This window comes from Monodon monoceros, unplaced genomic scaffold (genome assembly GCF_005190385.1).
Source record: "Monodon monoceros isolate NGI ecotype Baffin Bay Population unplaced genomic scaffold, NGI_Narwhal_1 Super_Scaffold_20, whole genome shotgun sequence".
NCBI lineage: Eukaryota > Metazoa > Chordata > Mammalia > Artiodactyla > Monodontidae > Monodon > Monodon monoceros.
The window spans coordinates 24,683,436-24,705,322 of NW_021703777.1; the positions used below are offsets into that span (position 1 = coordinate 24,683,436).

At 41.0% G+C, this 21,887-nt stretch overlaps 1 protein-coding gene across 5 annotated transcripts in view; it reads left to right on the forward strand.

The window, feature by feature from the left end:
• SMAD1 (SMAD family member 1) overlaps positions 1 to 21,887 on the forward strand; it is a 77,463-nt gene that overhangs the window by 22,228 nt on the left and 33,348 nt on the right. For 3 of the 5 annotated variants that reach the window (XM_029235101.1, XM_029235104.1, XM_029235105.1), the window contains exon 2: positions 8,042 to 8,619. In XM_029235101.1, coding sequence (XP_029090934.1) covers positions 8,220 to 8,619 — 400 coding nt within the window. In that variant the 5' untranslated portion in view covers positions 8,042 to 8,219. Of the gene's footprint in view, positions 1 to 2,356; positions 3,058 to 8,041; positions 8,620 to 21,887 lie in introns of those variants that run through there. The other 2 variants (XM_029235103.1, XM_029235102.1) reach the window with 2 other exon arrangements.

Consider the following 21,887-nt stretch of genomic DNA (forward strand, 5'->3'; position numbering starts at 1 on the left):
GCCAAATGAGTTCCTAATTGCAGTAACCGGGGAATGGAAACATTTGAACAGGTTATTTGTTGAAACGACATCACAGAATCACAGACCATCGTTGCTTTGGGATATTTTCTGAGACTGAAATAGCTGGAGAAAACCCATCTCCGTTTTTATTTTCATTGTGATGGCATTATACTTGCGTAGCAAATTTTAACTCTTTTTTTCCCCTGTTTCCCCTGGTATGTTAAGTTTCTGACTCTTTTTGATGTTTTAATTTAGATAAGCATCTCGGGGGAGGCAAGAGTTCTCATCAGGCCTTGAATCCTATCTGAAATCGGATGTTAGGCTAGATGACACATACCTTTGCACAGAACTAATTAATATTGCCGCCAGTCACTTTATACAACACACCTCTGATGTACTTTACACCTCCATGGCATTCTGGTGAGGTATTTGGTGAAATAATTTAGATACAACTACCGAACTACAGAAATCATATAGTGTGCTCGTGATTTCTCTAAAGCCGCACAGTAGCTCTTCTTTAGGAGCTAGAGTCTTACTTTTTCTGTTTCTTCACAAGATCATCTGTTTAAGAAGAGCTAGTGGTGTAAGTCAGGAAATATGCATACAGTTTATTTAGTTACTTGGAAATACTTGTTTCCCCCGCAAAATGGATCAGGCAGTTTTTTACAGAAAGATAATTTTTGTAAAGTTTTCGTTTTTCTTAAGTAACACATCCAACGGTTACACAGTTCCAAAGCGAAGTTAATCAATACCCCTGCGTTTAGTTCCTTGATTCTTTTGATCTTTATGCCTTGATGTTTTACCATTAGAGTTAAGGCAGTAATGAACCAAAGAACAAGAAGTCGGGGGTGGGGGAGAGTTGCTTGCTTCATTGACGGTAGACCATTTATCTCCTTTTTTTTTAAGGTACTAGCAGGGAGTCTTTGATGTTTTTCCCCCCAGTCACTTTTTTGGAGCCTGTATTTCATGCTGATTTTATTGAATCATTTCATTATTCCCTCAGTATTTAAAGGAATCAGTCGTTTTGTCTAGTTCACTGAATTGCGTGCCAGTGCAGGAACTGTAACAGCACTGGTCTGAAGCTGTAGAGGGCGACTGGCCATTGTCTGTCTCCTCTCCTCCTCCTTCTGTTAAAGGTACTTGGTTTGTAGCACTTGGCAACTCCCCCCTCCCGCCTTTTTATTGTGCTTCAGATACAAATTAGAATAATTTCCTTTTAAAACTTTCAGTGGGAATCTGGGATCTGAGGCATGGCAGAGAGTGTATTTTGTTGATATTCACACAGTTGGATAATTACATGTTTCTTTGCTAGATGAAGATGAAGAAAATGCCGTTGTTGTGCAATTGGCTAATGAGGTTTTCTTTCAGTATAGAGCGAGTCTCACAGCAGTTAAAGGTTATTTTACAACTTCTTCCTTTTTTCCTTTTAACATTAAGGAATACCACATAAGCTGCAGAATTCAAGAGCCATGTTGAAAGGAGCATTATAAGTATTCTTCTCATTTGGTTCCGGCATTGCTAATAGAAATCCTTCCCGTGGGCGAGACTCCATAGGGAAAGGGCCTGACTTTAGAACCCTGTTTTAACCTGCATTTTTTTTTTTTTTTTTTTTTGCGGTACGCGGGCCTCTCACTGTTGTGGCCTCTCCCGTTGCGGAGCGCAGGCTCAGCGGCCACGGCTCACGGGCCCAGCCGCTCCGCGGCATGTGGGATCTTCCCGGAACGGGGCACGAACCCGTGTCCCCTGTATCGGCAGGCGGACTCTCAACCACTGCGCCACCAGGGAAGCCCTAAACTGCATTTTTATTACTTCCCAAATCGGGTCACATTGTAAATGCAACCTGATTTATAAGTAGACTTTGTATGTGTCTTGAGTTAATGAATTGAGGTTTTGATTTGTTTTGTTTTTTTGTGTGTAATTTGCAAATATTTGTGTATAGAGGCTTTTAAAAATTTTCAAAGTAACAGTTTTTTATTAAAGAATGTTTGAAAAGTTTTAACAAGTAGGGGAGAGAGAGAGAGATTATTACCCTTCCAGACCCAGCCACCGTTACATGCTTTGGTATATTTACATAGTTGTTCATGTTATGTATACCGTTATTTTGGTATATTTACATAGTTGTTCATGCTGTATATACCATTTTACATTCTTCTTAAGGTGTTTTCCCAGTTATTTTTATGAACATAATTTTTTAAGGGTTACATAATATCCCATTGAGTGGATTATACTACATCTTACTTATTTTCCAACTTTTAGATACTTCTTTTTTTCCTTATAATAAAGAATGCTCTAATGAAAATCATTATGCAAAAACTTTTTTACCTTTCCAGTGCAGAGTGTTTCCTTAGAGTAAATTTCTAGAAGTGAAGTTGCCGGAACAAAGATCTCCCTATTTTTTAAGGCTTCTAGGGGGTTCTTTACCAGATGAATGCTTTTGCTTCTTTGTCATTTTGAAATGTTTGTATTTGGAGAAGAGGGAAGGAAATCTCTGTTTGCTGACTCATGTTTTTATTTTGTACTTTAAACTGATAACGCCACTTAGCTTTTGACATAAACTAAAGCAGGAAGTACCAAAAGGGGCAGAAAAAGAATGAGTTGCCTTGCCAAGGCCATAGTGTCATGGACACGTTTGAGTTCCTGATGGGAGGTAGGTTACTTGTTTGACTTGAATATAAAAAAATGCTTAACTCAAGTAGGCAAAAATCAGTCATCAGCCTGTATTTTGTTTCATATGCACATTTATATGCAAGAGTTTGTGATCTTGTCACTTTAAAGTTTTTAGTGTCATCAGAACCCCCAACTGGCCCTGTGGTGTTTGGAGAACGTAGGGTTTTTTTTTTCATTTTTTGTTCCCTGTGCGGAGAAGCCTTTTGTATTGAGGATATCACCTTAGCTGTCTTTCTAAAACATAAATCTAATCACACTGATGCCCTGATTTAAAGCCTTCCATTTGTCCACAGGATACGATGTGTGACAGGCCCTTCACAGTCTTGCCCTGCCTTTATCAGCCTTGTATCGTCTACAGCAACCGTGAACCCTAGCATTTCTCTGATGTTGGTGAGAACAAGTAATTTACAAAAGTGGTTTAAAAGTTGAGGCTCTAGAGCCAGACAACATAGGTTCACTCTGGCCCCACCACTTACAACTGTGCGCATGAAACCTCGGACAAGTTATTTAACTTTTCTATTGTATATTTCACTTTCCTTACCTGTAAAATGAGGAAAATAAGAGTGTTCACTAAAGAGGGTTTGTCACAAATATTAAACTAGTTAGTAGATATAAAGTGCTTGGAACAGTGTCTATCAAGTAACGATCACTCAGAATATTAGCTCTGTTGTTTTGCAAAATTCTGCTCATCCTTTAATGCTTGTCTGATAGTTCTTCTTTGGGAAAACTTCCTGAAATCCCTGGAATTAACTGTTCTCTCCTTTTCTGCTTTTATTCGTTATCGTTTATACCTGTCGTATAGCTTTTGCACACAGTGTTATTGTTGGTTCAGGGTGGGCAAATGCATGGTACATGGGCCGCCTCTTCTAGTCCTGCACTCAGGGTTCACCTTGCTACAGTCCTGGCATTGCTTCCTGCTGAGGTCTGCACTTGACCCAAGACTCTGCAGTACAGTCCTTTAGCTTGGCGTGCAGGGGAACCAGTTTGCTTCAAGAGAGTTCACTGTTTACACACTGGCTCTTCAGGATGGAGACATCTTTGCTTCCATCCTCTGTGGATACCGTAGGTACTTAGCAGGCACTCAGTGCAGCTTTGCTGAATGAATGTCACTTTGAGCAGTTAAAGCAAAGGTCTGCAATGATGGTCCTTAATCTCCCCAACTCCCCACATACTTACCTTCTATAACAAACCCATCAGTGCTAGAGTTTGAAACAGCCCCAGGTGATTTTGATATAAACTCACCCCCTCTATTTGAAAACCATTGACCAAAATATAAAAAAGCAGTTTTTGGAGTTGAAGAAAAGGACATACAGAATAAGAAGAAATGTATTCCTTGTATAAATTGTTGCTAGAGGACAAGGAAAAGAAGTTGTCTTTCTTGTTCTTTGGCACAATTAACCTTTAGTTAAAAGTAAATGATCATTTCAGGAGGTACACTCTGACCAAGTGTGACTTTTGATGGTAGCATAGTTTTATTTTCTCTTTTTCTGTTCAACGAAAGTAACGCCAGCTTCAAAGCACTGGTAAAACTCTTTACTTTACAAAAGGAAACAACGGACCCGCTACAGCCTGTTGAATAAGTAAAGCTCCACACTTGGCCTTCTGATTCCTTCAGGGAGCTAAATCATTCATCAAACATTTATTGAGACTCTGATATGTGCCAGCTACAGGGCTAGGTTCCAAAGCTAGGAAGACAGTAAGATAGAATTCCTGAGTCATTTTCCTCTAGTGAAGAAGTAGCTATAGACATGCACAGCTGTATGTCTATACCACAAAGTAGCTATAGACACGCACAGTTTGCTATGATAGCTGTTCATAATTATTATCCCTTTGAGTTCTGAGGATCAGTAATGATTTCCCCCTTTTATTCCTGTTATTGGTAATTTGTGCCTTCTCTTTTATTGATTTATAGGTTTTTTTAGAGGAATATCTGATTTTATTCGTATTTTCAAAGAGCCAACTTTGATTTTATAGGTTTTCTCTCTTGTATATATATAATTTTTGCTCTCATTTCCTTTTACTGTCTTTAGGTTTAATTTGCTGTTCCTTTTTTTTTCTTTTGATAGATACATAGAAAATTAGTTTTCAGCTTTTTTTCTTTTCTAATATATGCATTTAAGACAACCCATTTCCTGCTAAGCATGGATTGAGCTACATCTTACAAGTTTTGATGTGTCATATTTTTATAATCATTCAGTTTAAAATATTTTCTAATTTCTCCTGTAGTTTCTTTTTTGACCCATGCATTATTTAAAAGTGTAATTATTTTCAATAACAATACTTTTGGCATTTATTCTTAGTTATATTATGATCAAAGGACATATTCTGTATGGTTTTATTCCTTTGATATGTGTTGAGATTTGCTTAATGGCTCATTATATGGTCAGTTTGGATAAGCATTCCATGTGTTTTTGAAAGTATTACGTATGTTATAGTTGTTGGGTGCATACATGAATTGAGTCAAGTTTTTAAACATGCTGTTAATCTTCTATATCTGTTGATTTCTGTTTACTTGTTTAGTCATTTACTGTGTTAATCTCCCACTAAGATTGTTAGTCATTTTAATTCTGTCGGTTTCTGCTTTATGTGTTTTAAAACTGTGATTACTTGGATAAAAAATTGGGATTGTGATGTATTTGTGGTGGATCAACTCTTTTAACATTATGAAATGTCCCTCTTTTATCCTTGGTGATGCTTCTTACTTTACAGCTTCTCTTGCCTGATATGATAGCTGTGTGAGCTTTTTTGGTTAGAATATGAATAGTATATTTCTTTCCATATTTTTTTTTCTTTTGGCCATTCTCTGTCTTTATATTCGACGATATGTGTCTCTTATAAGTACAGTATAGTTAAGTGGTGTCTCCACCCCTACCCCAGTCTTTTGCTTGGCAAATTTAGTCTCTTGATATTTAAGTAATTCTTGAGACTTTGAGGATTAGCTGTGAATCTTACTGTTTTCTATTTTTCCCATCTATTATGTGCTCTTTTTTCCTTTTTCTTAAGTTATTTTGGATTAAACATATTTTAAAAAATAATTCCATATTTTTAACTCCTCTATTACCTTTTTATGGTTTTTAAATTCTTTCAGTTGTTGCTTTATTATGACATGAATTCATAACATATCAACAATACTTTAATGCTTTACCACAACCTGGGTAGACAAGGACCTTAGAAATCTGACTTCATTTACCCCTTCTGCTTTATTTGTTATGCATTTTAATTCTGTATTTTAAACACCACAGGACATTCCTATAATTGTTCTGTAAAGTCAGTACCCTTTTGGAGCTCTTCGTTCTTTCCTGCAGTTCCTTGCTTTTCCCTTGTGCCTGAAAATTCCTGCTGGAAGCCAGTTCTCTCAGATTTTGTTTGTTGGAGAGCATATTTATTTCACAGTCATTTTGAATGATTTTTCTCCACTAAGTATAGAATTCTGAGTTTCCAGCTTTTTATTTGTAGGCTAAAGATGTCATTTCACTGTCATCTGGTTTCCATTGTTTCTGTTGAAATGTCAGCTGTCAGCCTTATTGTACTCATTTTGAAAGTATTGTGTCTTTTTAAAGACTTTTGTGGTAGGGTTTCAGCAATTATACTGTGATATGACGCATTAAAACTTGTGGATACCTTTCCATCTCTCCTTCTTTGGATTTGTAGGCCTTCATGAATCTGTGGCTAGACATCTGTTGTCACTTTTGGAAAGTCTTTGGCCAGTATCTACAAATATTTCCTCTCTCACAGTTTTTCTCTCCTCTTTTCCCATCATCTTGTTCCAGTCTAGTATTAAGATGATTCTATTAAGATGATTCTAGGCTGTGTTTCAGTGTTTGTAAACACTGGTCCATTTCAGTTTTACCCTTGCACACTAGGGCATACCTCTTCAGGGGTCTCAACTGAAAGTCTGGTATGTTTACCAGGCCCTCAACTCCATTTTTCTTTTTTCTTTTTTTTTCGTCTCCTCAGCACTATGAGACTACTGAAATCTCTGTTTGGTTCTTTAGCCTCTTTCTGCTTGGCTACTCACAGCACAGGCATTGGCAACTAAATGCCTTGAGAAGAAAAGCAATGAAGAGTGTTCAGCTTATTATTTCATTGCTTTTCACATCTCTCCAGCATCTTGGCCCCTCATGTCCTGCGTACTTTGGTTGCTCTTTGATACATTTAAAAAGTTGGGGGGTTTTCCCCCTGATTTGTTCATTTGTATTTTATTCAGCTTTTATAGTTACTTTGGGGAGGAGGCTGGTTTGATACCTGCTACTGAATCTTAGCCACCAAGTTATCATCTTTAATCTTTTTCACCGTTTGTGTTTTTATCTGGTGAAGAGTAACTAGAAAGTTTAAATGAGACAACTTGACAAAAGTATTTGGTACAGTATGTGTTCACGTGCTTCATTCCTTTCATGTAAATAAAAAGCAAATTTGAAAAAGTAGGGGGTAAATTTCCTACCTTATTTGCCTGATAGCCCATAGGCATAGGCTTGTTTACTGGTTTACTGAATAAATACCCTAAAATGTTGCTACATTTACATAGTGTAAATATAACTACCTTTTTTATAGCGTAAGACATACTTGAGGAACAGACCAAAATAGATGTTAAGACTATTGCATTTTTATTTTTTCCTTTTGCTTTCAGTTTTTGTTGATTGAGATGTATTTTGAAATATATATCTTAGAGCCTATAAATGAATCTAAATATAAAACATCACAATATCTGTTGAGAACTTGAACTTTTTTTGCACTAAGGGGTCTGTTGCTTCTATCTCAGAACTCATGTAAACAGTAACATACTCCTTTTTAAAGCTGCATCTCAGTTTATTCATCTATAAAATGGCAATGATGGTACTACCTAGTTGAAAGAATTATTTAAAGGATTAAATACTGTGTTAGTCTGCTTGGGCTGCCGTAACAAAATACCACTGACTGAGTGGCTTAAACAGTAAAAATGTATTTCTCACAGTTCTGGAGGCTAGGAAGTCCAAGATGAAGGCTCCGGCCAGTTTGGTTTCTGGTGAGGGCTCTCTTCCAGGTTTGCAGATGGCTGCCTTCTCTCTATGAAGAAGGCCTTTCCTCAGTGGGTGCACATGTAGGGAGGGAGAGAGAAATCTCTCCCTTCTTCTTATAAGGCCACCAATCCAATTAGATCAGGGCCCCATCCTCATTTAATGTTAATTACATCCTTAGAGGCCCCATATCCAAATACAGTCACACTGGGGGTGAGGGCTTCAACGTTAGTTTTAGGGGGGGACATAATTCAGCCCATAGCATACTGTAATACATAAAAGTGCTTAAAATAGTATCTGGCCCATGGTAATTGTTTAATAAATTGTGATTTTGTGCTAGAGGTGATTTTAAACATCTTTTTCCCTTTTTTCTTTTCTAGGTGCTGACTTTGGGTTACTTTTGAAAACACTAGGAATGGTGATTTCTACTTTTCAGGACCTCAGCACGAAGAAGCTAAGGAGAATCCTATGTAAATAAAGTGAAACCTCTTCTGCTCTTCTTTCACATTTGGGGACGTCTTTCTTTCTCCATCCACAAGGAGTGTACGTGGTGCCATCATGAACGTGACAAGTTTGTTTTCCTTCACAAGTCCAGCTGTGAAGAGACTTCTTGGGTGGAAACAGGGTGATGAAGAAGAAAAATGGGCAGAGAAAGCTGTTGACGCTTTGGTGAAAAAACTGAAGAAAAAGAAAGGTGCCATGGAGGAACTGGAAAAGGCCTTGAGCTGTCCGGGGCAGCCCAGTAACTGTGTCACCATTCCCCGCTCCCTGGATGGCAGGCTGCAAGTTTCCCACCGGAAGGGGCTGCCTCACGTCATTTACTGCCGTGTGTGGCGCTGGCCCGACCTTCAGAGCCACCATGAACTAAAACCACTGGAATGCTGTGAGTTTCCTTTTGGTTCCAAGCAGAAGGAGGTGTGCATCAATCCCTACCACTATAAGCGAGTAGAAAGCCCTGGTAAGTGAGCCCTTTTATGTTGATGCGTTTAGCAGATTTGTATTGTTTCTCAAAATCATTCCTTTCCATGTTTTTAGTTGTAATTTTCAAATATTAGGGGAAAAGTTACATTTGTCCGCCCTTGAATATGTCATACGTTCTAACAGCATAGTCTCTAGTTAATCTTATTTCTTAGGAGCAGGGCTGTGAAAACTGTTATCCCGGTACTAATACCTCTAACTTGTAATAAATTGTTTTCTTTCTAAATTTATTCTTTATGTTTCCCTTTGGCTCTGTGTATTTCTCTAGACAAATTTAGCTATGATTTTATTGTGAGGGACAGGAAAGGAAAGAAGCATGGCATTACTGTCTACCTACTTGTGACTTGGCAACTTTATCCTTAAAAATAGCAATTTTTATCATCTCCAGTGGAATTTCACTATGGCATATTCCCTGTAGAAGATATGAAGGCATTATGTTCTGCTCTGGAATCATTTGATACTATTACTTTATAAGATATTCTTAGTTTTTACATATATGACCTTGGCCGGTGGGCAGGGGGAGAAGCACAGTTAAGGATATACTTCAAAATTTACTTGGTTTTGCCCTCAAATTAGAGTCCGCATTCTAGACATTTGCATCAATTGGAAAGTGATCAGGCAATCTCAAGACCCTAAATACCTCATTGTCCGATAGGAACCAATTTTGTTGGTGGATTAGTTATTAATAGCTGTTGGTTACCAAGGGTTCCCAAATGAGGCTGTGCATTAGATTCATGTGGCTCCCCCCCGGAAATTCTGATTCTGGCCTAGCCTGGTAATCCGTGTTTTTAACAGGTACTCCAGGTGGGGCTGATGGGAGCTGTTGGATTGGTGTTTGGGAACTACTAAGCTAGATCCTGTAATAACATGGCTCTCAAATAAAAGGCATTCTGGTTTCTTATGGAATATTGAAGAAGAGTTTAAGGACTAGGGAATAATATAATAAACATCTTTGTATCCACCACCCAGTTGCCTTCAGTAACTACCGTCCTGAATTTGATGGTTAAGTTTGAAGTTCATCATTCCCATGCGTGCTTTTATACAGCAATTCTGTATGTGTTTGAATCCTTGACAGTATGTACTGTCAATTTTGTATATTTAAAGGTATTATATAATGATATTGGAGTAACCTTCTACAATTTGCTATATTCATTCAACATCATTGATGTGTGATTTCTATATTACACACTTTGGGATTACCTTGTCAAGGCCTGTGAAAAATCCTCTGGAGATTTTATTGGAATTTCATTGATTTCATTTGGGGAAGGATTGACATAGTTCTCTTCTTGAGCGCAGTATTTTTCTAAATTTATTTAGTTTTTTTTTGTTTTTTTTTTTGCGGTACGTGGGCCTCTCACTGTTGTGGCCTCTCCCGCTGCGGAGCACAGGCTCCAGACACGCAGGCTCAGCGGCCATGGCTCACGGGCCCAGCCGCTCCGCGGCATGTGGGATCTTCCCAGACCGGGGCACGAACCCGTGTCCCCTGCATCGGCAGGCGGACTCTCAACCACTGCGCCACCAGGGAAGCCCTATTTAGGTATTTTAAGTTTCTTCCATAAAGTTCTTGCACATCTTTTCTTAGATTTATTTCTAGGTAACTGTTTGGGTTTTATTGTATCCTTTTGAAAGTTACATCTTGTTACAGTTGTTCATGGCTAGGACTATACTTGCTTTTTTCCAGCCATCTTGCAGAATTCTCCTTGTTCTAATCTAGACATTCTTTACTGCTTGTCACACCCACTGTGATGTAAATTTTAGTGTGTAATATGTACAAACAGGATTGCTTAGGTACTTGGTTTTTAGATCCCCATAGTAACTTTAAGAGGTACACGGGGAAGATTCTAATCCCACTTCACAAATGGTAAAACTGAGGTCCCTATAAATTAAGTGACCTGTGTGTCAGACAGCCAAGGTTCAGTATTGAGAAAACACTGTGGATACATTTTCTCCCGCCACCCCTTCCTCCACTCTGCTCCATTTCATCTCACGCTGCGGCAGCTGGGGACCAGTGCACTACAGAGAGTGTTCTTTGAAGATCCACGCTGTGGCCATGTAATCTTCCTGCTTCCCATTGCTCTTACACACAGCTCTGTGTTCTGGTCTTCACCCACCTCGCCAGCTTCTTTTCCCACCTTCCATGCTTCTTGTGCTTGAGTCATATGGGGACACTCAGTGCACTCTTCCTCTGTACCTCGTTTCTCCTCCCTCTTTGCCTAGTTCACTCTTCTTTATCCTTCAGGCCTAAGCTTAATGGAGGCCAACTTTGCTGAGAAGCCTTTGTTGATACCTCCCCCCCCCGCCCCCCCCGCATGCCTGTCTGTGTCTCCCATAGTAGCAATTTGAATTTCTTCCTGATCTTCTTCACACACTTATATTTGCCACTGTTAGTCTTCCTTGCAGGATAGTAAATCAAGCTCCATGATGGCAAGGACCATGTTTATTATTAACATCTCTACATTTAGTAGTGAGCATGGTTAAATACATTTTTGCTGTTAAATGAAAATACTTCTTTTAGTTTCTCTGTATGGTCTTTTTGTTTGTTTGTTTAGAGATGAGCTTTCAATTTGTTTATGTCCTCCAACCATCATCTTCCCTTTCGTGTCCATTTCATTGCCGTTACTATCTGACATAGTTGGAAAGGATTTTTTAAAAGTTAACGCTGAGGTGATTTTGTTGCTCTTAATAATTTACGTGTAAAAGGCTTGATAGGGAGGAGGTGGGAAACCAGCTAAAACAGGGCATTCTGAGACTCCACAAGTATCATTCCATCCTCCCCCTTAGCCAGGAATCTGGTGAGCCGTGCACAGACCAGTTCTCAAAAACCGTGAGGCCAATATCTGTTGAATTTGAACATATCAGGATTTTCCTTATATTTTTTATATTGTGAAGTGAAAATATGGTGGGAATGAGTAACTGGACTTCTTCCAGAGACCACCGTGAAGCAGCCCCTGCACCTCATGGGGAGAAGCCCCTCTAAATCAAAGTGCAGTGGGGCCTCAACCCCTCACAATCCCAGAGTTAAGTAGGCATTTTCCCTCTATAATGTAGCATGGAGCACACCTAGTTGTTGTTTCCGTGAAATAGGAAAAAAGGGGTCTGGAAGTCTAAGCTGCGGACACTGCAGCTCAACACTGAATTACTCTCTGAACTCTAACTATTTTACCTCAGATAAAGTATTTCAAAGAGCAATTTAACAGTTTAAGCATAAGATAGGTCTCCCAAACTTGTTATTTTCTGCTAAGGCCCCTTTTGGGATCTCTAGAGAAAACTTCCGCAGAAATTGGGAGGGAGTCTCTAGATTTAGAGCAGTGGTTTTCAAAGTGTGTGGTCCTCAGACTAGCAGCATCAGCATCACCTGGGAACTTGGTAGAAACGAATATTGTTAGATCCTTCCACAGACCTACTGAATCAAACTCTGGGGATGGAGCCAGCAATCTGTTCGGACAAACTCTCCAGGTGATTCTGATTCAGGCTGAAGTGTGAGAACCACTGGTTTAAGGTATCCAGGCAGGTCAAGTCCAGCTGACAAGATGAAGTCTCTTATTGAAAAGAGATGCTAATGAGTTACAGTTTGAAATCCTTCATCATTTTTAACTTAGCATCTTGTTAGGGGTATAAAACTGACTTGCTCTTTCCAGAATTTCCCTTCCTGTTGATATTCATTAAAATTAGCATTCTGATACAATGTGATAAAGGTGTCTTAAAGGGAGTGGAGGAGTGAGGGGAGAAAGGAATGCTTTGTTGTTTGGCCCAGTGGAAGTTTTATAATTGTTCTTTGGGGTATCTTTTACTGTCTCTGTTTCTTTGACCAAAAATAATTTTAATGGATTTAAGTAAACGTAGTTTTTCTTTACCTGTGCCATTAATTTTGTTATAAATAAAAGAGTCTAAACATTGTGGTGGGGAAGAAACCGAAAGTTACAGAAGCACTTTGCAACAACTTGTGCTCATCATAGGCAATGATGGGAGAGAGTGTGAGAGGGACGAACCTTCCTTTTGGTGAAAGGTAGTAAAGTACCTTGGCCATTACTGAAAAATGCATCTTTGGGAAAGTAGAAAGTGGTAAGAATTTCTTTTTCTGCAAGTGTGTGTATAGTTACAGGAAAGAGGAAGTGTGTGCAGTTTCTGAAGACCGTGCCCCTGCTGACGATGTAACAGGTGACTGTTTACTTGGACTTTTGGTAGCCTCTAGAGTCCAGGGTACTTATTAGTGGCTGGGTTAAATGGCGGTTTTCTTTTTCTTTACCAAGGCAAATGCTGACAGGGTAAAGTCAGTCATCTCAATGTGGTATGAGAAGGCTATTCAGTTGCTATCTGCCGCCATTAAAATGTCTTCATGGAGACTTCCTGTCATTTGGCCTTTTTTTTTTTTTAATGTTTTTCACGTGGTTCCTGAGAATTATCATCTGTACTTTGAACTTCATCCACTTGCAAGGCCATATTGATCCTGAGCTTGAAATTCTGAGATTTCAGTTTGATCTTTAAAGTAATACCCTGCTGTTCACTTCCTGGTGCTTCTTCCATTTTCAACAGCATGGCTCCCAGCTGTTTAAAATACACCTAAAATCCTCTTCACCTGTTGACCGAATGCAAGTTTTGCCCCTTTGGCTGCCTCAGTCACCAGGTAATTCCTGGCTTGGTAAATTTTACCTTAAGAAGAAGGCCTTAAAATCATAGAAATGGAGAATGAGTTGGTGGTTGCTGGGGGCAGGAGGGGAGTAGGTGTGGCTGTAAAAGGGCAACATTGGGGAGGGACCCTTGGGTTGATGGAAGTGTTCTGTATCTTGGCTGTGTCAGTGTCGTGATTGTGGTGACGGTCTGTAGTTTTGCAGGATGTTACCATTTGAGGAAACTGGGTAAGAGGGTAGGCAGGATTTCTCTTGTTACTTCTTACAGCTGCATGTGAATCTGCCATTATTTGAATTTTAAAAATGGTGATTCCCTGAAAAAGCAGCTAGTGCAGCCCGCGACTCAGTCACATTGAGTGCTTTTCCTCAACAACCATTGTGTTTTGGCATGTAGCAGAGGTGCTCTATGAGTACTTTTATATCGTCACACAGAATATTAGACGGACATATACTCAAGGATCAAGATTTAATAAAATTAATATTTAAAAATTTAAATCAAAAAATTTTAATGTGTTTCTTCATGTTGTGAATGTGTTTTTACATGAGCCAAGGATGACAAAAACATCTATCTAATTAAAGTGCCTTTTTTTTTTTTAAGTCTTTGTATTACTACATCCATTCGGAGGATGGTGATGGGTGGGGGGACGTATTGACTTTTCCTTCAAGTTTATCTGAGTGGCTGTATCTAGGAGTCTGGTGACTGACGCTGTAAACCAGATACCAGGATACGATGGTGACAAGTGTTTTGAAGATTTAGGATTAATTAGCAACAATATCAACTATAAAAATTAAAATAAAGCATTATGACCTGTATATTATAGTCAGAGTTCTCCAGAGCAACAGAACCAATAGGATCGATCGATCTATCTATCTATACATACACACACATATATATTATATATATAGATCTTATATATTATATATATATATACATATATATATTTTATACCTAGATCCTATATATTTAATAGGATCCTACTAAATTTAAATTAATTTATTAATTATCCTATTAATAAGTCTACTATTGGGATTTCCCTGGCGGTCCAATGGTTAGGACTCGGCGCTTTCCCTGCTGAGGGGCCGGGTTCAATCCCTAGTCGGGGAACTCAGATCCCATAAGCCTCACAGCCCAGCCAAAAAAAAAAAAAGAGTTTTTAAAAAAGTCTATCATATATTATAGGTTTATTATGGGAGCTGGCTCATATGAGTATGGAGGCCGAGAGGTCCTATGATCTGCTGTCTGCAAGCTGTAGAACCAGCAAGTCTGATGGTGGAAGTCCCAGTCTTAGTCCAAAGGCCTGGGAAGCAGGAGCACCGTATCCGAGGGCAGGAGAAGATAGGTGATCCAGCCTTTTTGTTCTGTTCAGGTGCTCAGCAATTGGGTGATGTCCACTTACAGTGGTGAGGGTGATCTTCCTTACTCAGTCTGCCAATTCAAATGCTTATCTCCTCTGGAGATACCCTCACAGACACAACCAGAAATATTGTTTTACCAGTTCTCTGAGCGTCCCTCAGACCAGTCAGGTTGACACATAAAATTAACCATCACACCCTGTGTTCATCATCTACATCTAAATTCCTCTTCACTCAGACATCTGGGGCCCATGTACAACTGGGTCTGCCAGAGAAAGATGGGCATGTGAGTACAGCACTGTGCTAAATTGAATGATAGGAGTGTGGACGGGAGATGCAGCCAACTCTTACAAGCCTGAGAGTGGCCCCAGAAAAGCTCGCTGGACTCCAACGCATCTGGACATTGTGTTCCAGCCTGTGTGGTGGTTCAGTAATATAAGTATGTAGTATATTTCATCGTACAAAGGATTTAAATTGGTTTATAAGAAGACTTACAGTAAAGTAGAAAGTATAACTAATAAGGTAGGCCAGGGAAAGCAAATTCAAAAGGAAGGTCAAGACTAAGAGGAAAATTAGCACATATGCGTCCCATGACTCACGATGATACCGACGTACTGCTGTGCATAGTTACTTTAAGTTTGTGATCCTAGTCTGGATGGTTCTCTCCTGCTTTTGGTGTGGGAGAGAGATGTGTATGACGTTGAAAAGAAGGAAGAAGGCTTTGAAAGCTGTAAAAGATAGTTCAGAACATTTGTGCCTGAGGGTGGGTGGTGGGTAGAGCCACCGAGGCAGTTTGCAGAGACTTCCTGCGGGAGGGATCTTTGGGGTGAGGGCAATGTCCCCTGACTTTGCAGTTGCTTTTCCATAGTCCACTCAGGGCCCCGTTCTCCTGTCCATGTGGAAGTTTTGTTGTGCAAGAGCATTTGGTTACTACTTTTGCTTCTGTCCGAGTTCAAGGGACAGCCAAGTGGAGGTGGAGTTTAGATGTTGAACTTATTTCCCAAATATTATGTTGGGCATTTGGCTTGTGTTTGATAATTTCATCAGTGTCATCTCAAATATTATTAGAAACAGATGAAGTAATGTAATCATGTGTGGGATTTTATACCCAGATCTCTTAGTGGATTCCATTTTCTCAAATCCAAGGCAAAATGTGAAGTTTATTATTCCGATCTTTTTTTTCCCCGAGCAGCTGTGCCTAGTACATGATTTGGGCAACTGGTTTTGTGTTATTTATTAATTGATGAGCACATGGTACGTTTTAGCAGTTACTATATGTTACTTTTACATAAATTGTAAAAGTACATACATTTCATAAGTTGAAGCAGACATGGAGACCGTAATTCTGTGATTTGTTTCTGGGTAGCATTTCTCTATTGCCAGGTCTACTCCAATCTGAAATTTTAAGACCATACTCCATAGATTATACAAAGTATCTTGCTCATACTTTTGCTTTCCTGACCATGATCCTCCACTTCATTCCTTTCCTATCTCTGCAACATTAGGTGGGCCAGAGAAGATATTTTCAGATCTTCTGGATTCACGTAAAGCTCAGCACCCTTCTCTCTACCCCTGCTAGTTTATAGGGCTGAAGGAACACTAGCCGGCTGGCAGCTGTTGAAAACAAAGCACACACACACAAAACCATGGCTGATGGAAAAGCAATTTTGAAAACCACAGAAAAACATTTGTTGTAATAGAGTAGTTCACTGATTGCAATTGTGTGGAAATAACGTTTCAAATCAAAAGGGAAAGCCTGGCTCATAACTACTAAGACTAGCTTTGGGTGAAATAATACGGAGGCCTGTGAGTACTGCTTTTTGGCTTTGTATCCCCGCGTGTGGAAAATCCTCAGTGATGTCTTGTCGGTCGGGGAATGTTCTGTGATTGTGGTGGGGAGCCACAGTTGACTTGCCCCAGGTTGGTAGTGCCCTAGGCTCTTGACAGACACGGAAAGTGAGAGAAATGGAGGGGAAGTTGGCTTTTGTAATGATCTCAGACTGATTTTCTCGGTTTTACTTTCAGCCTCCTTGGTACTAGCTGTTCAAAGGCTCAAGGAAAAGCCTGGGCATTTCTTTCCCAAAATGTAGGTCCCATCCCCTTGTCTTTTTCCACTTTGAGACGCAAATATTCTCTTGAAAGACCCAGCATCATGCCTGATAATCATGAATTAGCCAAAAGACCTCTGCCCTGTTATTTGGAAGAAGGAGATTTGCTTGGGGAGGAGATGGGGAAACCGAGTGGATATTTATTTAATTTAAAGAGCAGAGCTGGGGGACTTCGGGCAGCTGGAGGCTACCCTGAGCACTGTGTTAAAAATCGCAGAGGGCCTGGAGAAGGGGAGGACTAAAAAACCCCCAAATTTTGTTAATTTGCTGGCTTGGCTGGGGATTCGTTGCTCTCAGATACTGGTCTCAGGACTGGTTGGAAAGGCTGCATGCAGACTTGCTTCCCCTGCGTTTAGTCTGGTCTGGGCTTCCACCGTGTCAACAGCAGCTCTTCCCCGTGGGTGGGAGATGGGGAGGTAACGGTGAACTTGCCACTTACCCATTTCACTTACCTGATTACCAGTGCCTCAACTGGACTTCTCCATTCCCATGACCTTTAGCACCGAAGCCTGCCCGTAACACTCCACCCCGTCTGCTCTTCCTAAAACTGCAATGCAGGGGTTCCCAACCCCTGGGCCGTGAACCGTGGTCCGAGACCTGTTAGGAACCGGGCCGCGCGGCAGGAGGTGAGCGGCGGGCGGGCGAGCGAGGCTTCATCTGACCCGTCGCTCCCCACCGCTCGCATTACCGCTTGAACCATCCCCCTAACCCCCGTCCATGGAAGAACTGTCTTCCACAAAACTGGCCCCTGGTGCCAGAAGGGCTGGGGACAGCTGTGCTGCGAGCCACATGGGTTGTGTAACTAGAAGTAACGGTAATCTTCCCGAGAAAAGAATGAGAATCTGTAAACAGAGACTATGTTTAAATAAAGAGATTTAGGTCCACAAAGGACTGTTTGGCACTTTTTCCCCCGGTTCTTTTTTTTTTTTTTTTTTTTTTTTTTTGCGGTACGCGGGCCTCTCACTGTTGTGGTCTCTCCCGTTGCGGAGCACAGGCTCCGGACGCGCAGGCTCAGAGGCCATGCATGGCTCACTGGCCCAGCCGCTCCGCGGCATGTGGGATCTTCCCGGACCGGGGCAGGAACCAGTGTCCCCTGCATCGGCAGGCGGACTCTCAACCACTGCGCCACCAGGGAAGCCCACCCCCCGCTTCTTTAAATGGACAGTTTTATACTCTGGCATTTTAGCAGACCTTACAATGGAAGATGAGGTTTACGTTCTACTGCATCACTACGTCAGTTCTAAAACAGCTCTCCGAGATGCTGCTGTTCTTAGTTCCCCACTCTCACATGAAACAAGCCATTTCCTGTCTAAGCGAGAATGTCTGGCTTACGTAGTCATACGTCACCTGACCACCTCCCACTTGCTCCTGTATGGGATCTTAAGTTAGAAGAAGGCAAAAGGAGAGCCTATGCTTTTTTTTTTAATATATAAATTTATTTATTTTTAGCTGCGTTGGGTCTTCGTTGCTGTGCTCGGGCTTTCTCTAGTTGCGGCGAGCGGGGGCTCCTCTTCGTTGCGGTGCGCGGGCTTCTCAATGCGGTGGCTTCTCTTGTTGCGGAGCACGGGCTCGAGAGTGCACGGGCTTCAGTAGTTGCAGTGCAGGGGCTCACTAGTTCTGGCTCGCGGGCTCTAGAGCGCAGGCCCAGTAGTTGTGGCGCACGGGCTTAGTTGCTCCACGGCATGTGGGATCTTCCTGGACCAGGGCTCGAACCCGTGTCCCCTGCACTAGCAGGAGTATTCTTAACCACTGCGCCACCAGGGAAGCCCCCAGCCTATGATTTTTTTGAGTGGTATTTCGGCAGCTTTTTGTAAACTGAAAGTAAACATATATATGACAACAGAGTGGAATTCCTTTGTATGTTTTTTCCTGTATGTTTCCCTATAAATTCCTGACAATTACATCTGACCAGCTCTGTAGCAGATTCAGCAGTATTTTTTGTGACAGTACCCTTTCTTTGAGCATCTAAAAAGTGTTTCCAGGGTATGGTGGTGTACCGGGACAGGTATTTAAGTACGATGGTCAAGTTGGGAAACAGTTGTGGGTAAACGCTTTTGAAACATCAAACTTAACAGCTTTTAAACAGAAAAAAGAACAGCTGATTTTACAGTGAGTTATTTTTAAAAGAGAAAACTGGTGGGAGCATGTCACAGGGACACAGAGGTCAGCTTGAAGGGGCTGCTTCTAGCTAAATCAGACAATTTGATCAACAAGATATTTAAGGGCAGAAATGAATTAATCAGCCACTGGGGGATAAAAACAGGGATCCATGCTGGTAGCATTCATTCTACTCTTACAGTAGAATGCTGATTGCTGACTGGTAGATGTGGAGTGGAGTTCTTCAGGAAAATCAGGACAAATGGGGACTATTAAAGGAGATACTTCTCTGTAGCTGTAAGGTTAAAATATGGTGGGGCGGAAGCTCAGGTGAGAAGGCCTGGACTAAAATTTTGGCACTTGGTATATTTGACCTTGGGCCAGTTGCTTGTCCTCTTTGAGCTTGTGTTTGCTAACCTGTGAAATGGGGAGCGATGGTATTTACCCTCCAAGGTCATGCTGAGGCTTAAATTAAACAATGCACATGAAAAGACTTTATGCATTCTGGAAACATAATGTGGCTGAAACAGTGAAACACAGAGCATAACTTTTGTGCACATCTTCTTTAGAATAAAAACAAAATTTGTAATGTTAAGTTTTCACTAAACAGATCTTCAGGAAACTATAATACAGTTGACCCATGAACAACTCGGAGGTTAGAGGCACAAACCCTCCATGCAGTGGAAAATCCACGTGTAAATGTATAGTCGGCCCTCCATATCCATGGTTCTGCATCCTTGGATTCAATCACCTGTGGATCGTGTAGTACTGTAGTACATATTTAGTGGGGAAAAAATCCGTGTATATGGATCTGTGCAGTTCAAACCCATGTTATTCAAGGGTCAATTTTTACAGTATTAATAATAGTAACAATAGAAATTAAAATAGCTACTTTTTATGCTTACTGTGTGCCAGGCACTGTGCTTATGGATTCACGTGTATTCTCATTTCATCCTGACCGAGCTGTGAAAGGTAGAGAGAGGTACCCACCGACAGGGCCACTTAGCTGCAGTTTAAGTAAGTTGTCACATGGCTGGTAAGGGGAGAGGGTGGATTCAAATTGAAGTCTAAATGCAAAGTCCATGCTGCTACCCACCACACTACTGCTTCCCAAAAGAAGTCGTTCCCCCCACCCACCCTGATCAATTTTCTCTCTCTGACAGAGGGAAAAGGTATCCACAATTTTCAGTGGTAGAGCATTTGATCTGAAATACATATGTGCAGCAGCGGCTTGAATTTGGGGTTGCTAATGGTAAATTCTAAAGCACACCTGTGCTTTAGATGCTTCTGGAAGCTTTATTTGTGTTTATTTCCCATTGGTCAATCTTCATCATTAGATAATAAGTGTCTGTTTCTTAGAATATATTTGAACTCTGAAAGAGAACTAATTACATTCAGCTGCAATTAGAAATGAACCCAAGCTGCCTGGTGTGACACCTGGGAATGGCCATTTCCATATCAATAGCGTCTGATAGATGATTAGACGCGCTAGGCTGAGGGCTGACCAGAGCCCAGGAACTTGCTAAAGCTAACTGTGTCACATTGAGAGACACCTGCCTCCCCCCACTGGTTCCTGGTTGTATACTTATCGGCAAGTCACTTAATCTCTCTCTACCTCAGTATCCACCCTAGGTCGGAGTTGTTATGAGGATTAGATGAGTGAACATTTGGTACAGCCCTTGGCATATGTAAGCACAATGTAAATGTTAAATGAAAAGGAAATCTGGGAGAAGTACTACTCTTCCCATTTTACTAGTAAGAAGTTCAGTGTAAAGAGTAAGTTCCCTGTTAATCGTCTAGTAAATAACTGGACAAGACTTCTATCCAGAAGTCCAAAACTAAAGCCTGCCTCTAACTGTTCCTAAACTTCCGGTGTACCTTATGAAGGACTTTTTTCTCTCCTGGTGTTTTTAGCTGACACCCTGAAGTTTTTCTACCTCTAACAAACTATGAAGTCTCCAATAATATAGCATCTTCCTTCTGTGGTAGTTAAGCAAATAAGTATTTGGCAAAGGAAAGGAACCTGGGGTAAGGATGGGAAGGGGACCTGGAGGGAGGAGCCAGCATTTGAGAGGCTGCCACATGCCACCTGCCAGAGCTTGGCCACTAGCCCTGCAGGGGGACAAAGGCCTGTGCTGTCTGATTCATGCCGCTGGGACCCTGGGCTTCTTGGTCCAAAGACAGTGCTTTTTCCTTGGCACCAAGACACCTGACCAGAAAAACTGGACACTTTGTGAATTTTCTTGTCAACTTGGTATAATAAGGCCATGCTGGTCTTTTCTGTATCATTCTAATTTAATCTGCATACCTGAGAACTGGGACTGAAGCTGTATGGAGCTTTAGAGTTGAAAGGGATGATTTCTAGAAATCTGACTAAAGATGAGAAAATTGAAGTTCAAGCTCCACAGCTAGTTAGAGATGTAGACAGGGCAAGAGGCCTGGGGCTGTGTTGCCCACAAATATGGTAACCCCTCATCTTCCCCACCCAGGCTGCATTCAGCCAGACTCCAGGAGGCCTGATTTATTGTGTCTGGGATGACGTACAGGAATCTGCCTTTAAACAAGTGTCTTGCTAAGTCACCGAGGACTATACTTTGAGCAAGACTGGTCTGTATTAATCAGGTTATAATAAGCAATCTAAGAACAGTCATATAATTCACAAACATACATTAATTGAAAAAACACTTATTAGGGATCTATTATATGCCAGGCACTGGATGATACAGCGAAAGAAAACTCAGTTCTGCCCCCAAGGGGCTTATGGTCTGGGTGAGGTAAAGTCAAATTAGCAATAAAATGTTACAGATGCCATGATGATCTAAGCCACAGTGGGGCACAAAGAAAAGAGGAATTCATTTCTCCTGGAGGTGAGTAGAAAAACCAAGAAAGATACCATAAAGGAGATGGCATTAGAACTGAGATGAGAAGGATGTCAAGTGAGCAGAGGTACAGGAGTATGAAACCAGCAGGTAGAAACTGCAGGAAGCTCCGGGTGGCTGGGTGAAGTGACAGGGCAGTTACCCAGAAGATAGGTTGGACCCTGAATCTGCACTAGATCGTGG